This window comes from Chelon labrosus (genome assembly GCF_963514085.1).
Source record: "Chelon labrosus genome assembly, chromosome: 3".
Lineage (NCBI taxonomy): Eukaryota > Metazoa > Chordata > Actinopteri > Mugiliformes > Mugilidae > Chelon > Chelon labrosus.
This window is the reverse complement of record NC_140339.1, coordinates 17,247,885-17,253,924: the sequence shown is the minus strand read 5'-3', so window position 1 is coordinate 17,253,924 and position 6,040 is coordinate 17,247,885. Positions and strand designations below refer to the sequence as shown.

The 6,040-nt window shown below is 40.6% G+C and overlaps 1 protein-coding gene across 1 annotated transcript; it reads left to right on the top strand.

The window, feature by feature from the left end:
• Positions 1-282: 282 nt before the first annotated feature.
• dpep2 (dipeptidase 2) lies at positions 283-5,985 on the top strand (the record flags this gene model as incomplete). The annotated part of the gene is made up of 10 exons (XM_084540716.1): positions 283-481; positions 621-747; positions 1,001-1,130; positions 1,324-1,474; positions 1,840-1,909; positions 2,515-2,691; positions 4,426-4,510; positions 4,608-4,683; positions 5,462-5,597; positions 5,776-5,985. Exons 1-10 carry the CDS (start codon positions 324-326, stop codon positions 5,983-5,985), a joined length of 1,320 nt encoding a protein of 439 aa, XP_084396842.1. The 5' UTR covers positions 283-323.
• Positions 5,986-6,040: the final 55 nt, after the last annotated feature.

Here is a 6,040-nt window from a genome sequence, read left to right as displayed (position 1 = left end):
ATACATATATTGTTAAAATAAAAACGACGATTCATTAATTATTTTTTACACTCTTCACTTGTCATCAAATGAGCAAACAAGGAAAATTCTGTATAAAGTTTGTTTTGTGTGGACTGAGAAATTAAATAGTGAAGATGCACATTAACATTTAAAGTTAAAGTATAATGAAGTCTATGGGCTATTATAATATATATTATAAATTAAACTATACATAGGTCTACACTAAAGAATACGTTTGTAAAGTTACCATGATGTTTTCTTTGTCACTGCCATATGTGATTATTTACTTTCTCTATTAATGCTCTGTTTATTTTGGTCAGAATATGCTCGTGAGGAAAAATTCAACAAGTGCTTCACTCAGCATCCGAATGCTGTCTCTGAAGGCTCTGCTGTTATTCTTCTCCCTGTGTCCCTGTGTATTTGGATACTCTGAAAGAGACAGAGCACACGAGTTGATGTCCAGATATCCTCTTATTGACGGGTGAATGATGTTTACTGTTTTGCCTCTACAAAAGTTAGTCATGGAAATAAATTATTGAGATCACATTAAAATCCCTCTCCATCTTGTCCTCCCCACTTCCCTCTCTCTCTCTCTCTCTCTCTCTCTCTCTCCCCTTCAGTCATAATGACCTAGCTCTCCAGCTGAGGATCCTTCACAACAATCGCCTGAGCCAGGTTGACCTTCATAATGTCAGCAAAGTGGCCACCGACATCTTGCGTCTCCGACAGGGCCAAGTGCAGACACAGGTATTACAATTTAATCAGAGTTCACTCCTTGACACCGGTGTGTTTTAAAGTGCAGATTGCTCCGCAGAGCATCCGAGCAAAAGCGCACATTTCAGTTGTTGAGCACTGCCATTTCGAAGCCAGAGGGCCTTTGGATAACAGCATTTACTGAGCGCATGTTTTAAAAAGAACCAAACCTTGAATGACAGTCACGTCAGTTTCTAAAAAGTGTCTCCCATTCTCTTTCTGTGACACCCCTCGTCCCTTTTGTCAGATGTTTTCAGTCTATGTGATGTGTGGGGCCCAGCAGAAGGATGCTGTGAGGCTGACTCTGGAACAAATAGATGTGGTCAGGCGCATGTGCACCGAGTACAACGACTTTGAGCTGGTCACATCTGTCCAGGGTATAGTACACCACCCTCATAATGAGACTACAGACTTAATTTGTTCAATTTGCTGCTTCAGCTTGTTCTGGATCTTAACTTTGGTCTGAATTAAAGACAATGCAGCAGCAAAAGAAAAGGTTATTGGCTTGACAGGAGGAATTATTGTCCAATATTGTGTGTATGTGTTGTACATTTGTGTCTGTCTTTGCAGAGCTGAAGAATTCTGAGATGAAGAATAAGATAGCCTGTCTTATAAGTATCGAGGGAGGCCACTCCATTGACAGCAGCCTTCCAGCCCTTCGGATGTTTTACCAGCTGGGCGTCCGCTCCATGTCCCTCACACATACCTGCAATACACCCTGGTAATAGAGGACACATACTCACTTCTTTCTTTTACCAAATTTTACCTTTTACTTAATTCTTGTCTTGCTTGTTCAGTGGGTCCAGGGGTCGGATGGCGACGAACAAATGATTTCAGTGCTAGAGTGACATTAAAAACGGGTCAAAATGAACCTGATAGGTGCTATTTACACAGATGAAGGAAATGAAAGGTCAAACATGTTTACATTTTTTCATGTGTACATGTTGTCCATTATGCAAATGTACCTACGCGTGCCCATCTGGTTGAGCAGTTTCGTTCAGATTCCACGAATGATTCCATATTTACTGAGAGTGAAGGAAGCGCAAAAGACTGGCATTAGCTGTATCCTTCTTCTATTCAATGCAGGGCTGAATCATCTTCAAAACTGTACAATGTCTTTCAAAGACAGAACAACAGCCTGACAGACTTTGGGAAGGTAAGCATAAACCACAGTGCAGTCAACTATAGCAGTGTGCCTTTTATTGCATTCCTCAAAACAGAATGCTTGCTGATCTTGGCTGTCCTCTTTTTTTATTATTAGAACGCTTATAAGAAAAGAAAACTTTAGATTGCAGACATAAAATTATCTGTTTTTTCTTTGCAAATTATTAGCTCTATAGTTAACTGACTGGCATACAGTATGTGAGTTCTCATATGCTGGACAGCAAACAAGAGAACACGTTGCCATGACAATATTGACATATTACTCTTATTACTGAAAGTAGTCGCTGTGGTAGCAGTTGGAGTTGTTGTGGTTTTTGTGTTGTTTCAGCTGAGATATTACTTTCAAGGCCTGAAAAACTTTTTTCCTCGACATGCAAGTACTCTTATCATGTTTTAATTTATTACAGCATTGCCGTTGCAGAGTAGATACTTGAATCGCAGAGGGAATGCGGAGCACTTCCTCGATCGCAATTTGCATGACCGTGCTTGAATGTTTACGTGCAGCCGTCGCCTCTTGCTATTTGAATTGACGTCTATAGGAATTGAATTCTATAGGAAGTCTCCCTGAATGGTTTTTTGATGTGTTTTTTTTTTCAGGCCGTGGTGTCTGAGATGAACAGACTGGGAATGATAGTGGACCTCTCCCACACTTCTTGGGCCACTGCCCGGGCCGTGCTGAATTATTCCACTGCTCCTGTGATTTTTAGCCATTCATCCTCCTACGCAGTCTGTGAACACGAACGCAACGTACCTGACTGGCTGCTGCGTGAGCTGGTGAGAAAAACAATGCACTGAGAGATCAATCCCCTGTTTAGCTGCTTGATTAAATAATAATTAACCGATCAGTCAGGTTGAAGGTGAATGAAGCGTATTTCTGGCTTATGTTTATACCTTCAAGAAGCATGTTTTTATTTTTAGTCTGCATGTGTATTGGCAGAATCAAACATTTATGAGCTGATTATTCCATTTCAGCCCACTAACAATCAAGCTAATTGATTCCAAATGCTCTGGGTCTCAAGTTAATATAGTTTTTTTTGCCCACAGCCACATTTGCTTCGACCACTTTCCTCTTTAGTTTCGTTATACACATTGACAGTAACCCACAAACATCAAGCACTACATAATGGACGCAGTTCTACAGTAAAGTAGACGCATTCATGTATTTTAGTTGGCTGTCTGTTCTCAGCCATCCCCTAACCATCCAATATCCCTCTAATCTGACTTTAGTTTGTGTCCTTATTCAGCTCTCACTGGAATGATTACAGACGTCGTATTATTATTATTATTATTATTTAGGGCGGTCTACTAGAGTGGGTTTATATGCTTTTTAACACTTTTTTTCTTCACATACCGTACACGGTGGGAAAAGCCGTTTTAGCTTCTGTCTCTTTAGCCTGCCACCGCAAAACAAAACAGCCACTTCCCTGCATCCTCTCGAGCTTTAGGCATTTTGGGCCACACATCTCTTTAATAGTTCCCATAAATGTCGGAAGAAGTACTTTTCAGTGTGTCCGTGCTGCGGAAATGGATAATGATCGCATGTCCTTTCTTAGCTTCCTTATTTAGCTCATTCTTCTGTGTTTGTATTTATTTAGGAGAAGGTGTAAAGAGGTTGGCTGAGATGTTTGTGAAGATTCTCGGTTATCCAGGTCATGGGATACAATATCTAAAGCAAAGATAACACAAAGACAACTGGACTTGCTTGAGGTTTTCTTCAAGATATTTTACCATCTTTAGAGACAACATTGGTCTAGGTTAGAAGTGAAGTAAAAAATATTAATCAGCTTTACTGGGCATGTATATAGGTATACCAATAAGGAATTTGTTCTCTGCATTCGACCCATCCGTTTGTTCACATAAAAAGTAATTAGCAGAACTGGAGCAGTAGGCGTGCAAGGGAGTTTGGTTATAGAAGGGATTTGAACCAGCAACTTTGTCTTGAAGCTACTAAAGCTGCTTCTCTAACCAGTAGCCTCCTCTAGGTTAGCTGCGTGGTTCATAGCTGTAGCATAGAGATTAGCTGAGATGTAGGTGTGCATTGATTAAGAGAGAAACTCCCTTTCAGTTAGACGTTACACCTTGTCACCTTGCAGAATAAGTCTACGCCATGTAATGAAGAAATGACACCCAAACCACAAAACAGCCTGTTTAATATTCTCTTTCAAAGTTCCCTTGGTTTCTGCTGAACACAATTACTGTAACTGCATAATGCCCTACCATTATATGCTAGTGCTAGATGTATAACAATAAACTGGATGACACTTCCTTCACCGCCAGGCATTTTTCCGATTATTCCCACAGACTTCTCTGTGCGGGAGTTGCAAAACATTCTGATGTAATACATGCATAAACCCTGATGTCCCAGATCGACTGATAAAGTGGAAATGAGACAAAAAAAGAGTTGTCTGAAATGTTGATTTTTGTGTAGCTTATTTAACTTGTAAAGCTTCTCCATCTGTATTTCCTCTCTCTACACCCGCCAGTGACGTGTTGCGCATTGTGTTTCAGAAAGAGAACCGAGGGCTGATCATGGTGAATTTGTACAGCAAATTCATTTCCTGCAGGGGCGAGGCTAACATCTCTCATGTGGCCGGTGAGGCATCCACACTTGATGGAGACGTGTTGAATCTAAAACGCATCGTTCTTAGTTTTACGTCGATTTAATGTATGTAATCATCCGTCTTTTACAGATCATTTTGATCACATTAAGAAGGTGATTGGAGCTGAGTCAATAGGAATCGGAGGGGACTTTGAGGGCGCAGCGAGGCAAGAAATATTCACTTCCAAACACAGCATGCAGATATCTGGAAGCACTGACTCATAGGGGGATATATGCACTGCTTGCAAACACAAAATCCATGGTGTCTGCCTTAGTGCCTCTATAAATCCTACAGTTAGGATGAGGGGGGGGATCTTTAGAGACAAAACACAGCTGATGGCTACACAAATCTCCAGCACTCTCCAGACGGCATATTTCAAAGGCTGTTGAACCGGATCAATTTTGTGCTTTTGTTTGCTTGTCATGACATCAGCAATTTGGCTGTCCAGCTGTCAGCAAAACGAAAAAATGTTTAAAAATCGATACCTTTAAACTGCTAACAGGCATAAAGGGAGGGCTGCTGCAGTAGATTTTCCACAGAACACTGGCCATTGAATTGTTCTTGAGCACTATTCCAAACATGAAAACCAAATGATGCTAAAGGGTCTGTTGTTATAATTATTTATTCATAACGATGTATACACTCACTTGCCAAAAAATCTTTTATTTGATCCAGCCCACTGACTAAAATGGGGTTTAAAAAAATAATAGAAACATGTGTTGGTACAACACAATACAATTCAATAATACTACATATCACCGCTTCCAACGTGAAAAAAACAGTTGAATCAACAGCTCCCTCAGCTTTTTTAAACAAATCCTTCATAAAGCTAAGATTTAGTGCAGGACTCTTACATTAGACTGCATTTGTGCACCTGGCAAGTGAGCGTATACTGATTTGTTTGCAAAATGCTACCTACAGTAACGATTACCTTTTGTTATCAGCTTTCCTCAGGGGTTAGAGGATGTGTCAAAGTATCCCGCCCTAATCCAGGAACTACTTAAAAGAAACTGGACAGAGGAAGAGCTGGCGGATGTCCTTCGAAGGAACTTCCTGCGAGTGTTCGAAGCAGTCGAGAGGGTGAGTGTTTGGTAGACCATTTCCTTGATATATATTATTTCATAAGTATGTGTCAAATATTTCACACGATTGCTAGCATTTCACTAAAACATTAACTGCTGGTGGAATTATGATAAATACCTTCTTTAAATCTTGCCAGTTTAAACATTTTATGTCTTGTTTTTGTATTTCCCCCCAGGTCCGTGATCAGTTGCGTTCTTCATCTCCCAGTGAGGTTCATATTGCTTTAGAGGAAGTGCAGAACCCCTGCAGACTGGTCCTCAGGCGTCCTGACCATAGAGGACCGGACACTAAACTGATAACTTCATCCAGAGCAGATCATGTAACAGCAGGTCTGCCAATCGTGGCCACAGTTATGCTGCTTTCCAGACAGTTTTTGATTGAATGAATACCTACTGTAGAATCTCACGACAGCAGCACCGTCTTTCTTAACGTGCCTTGTT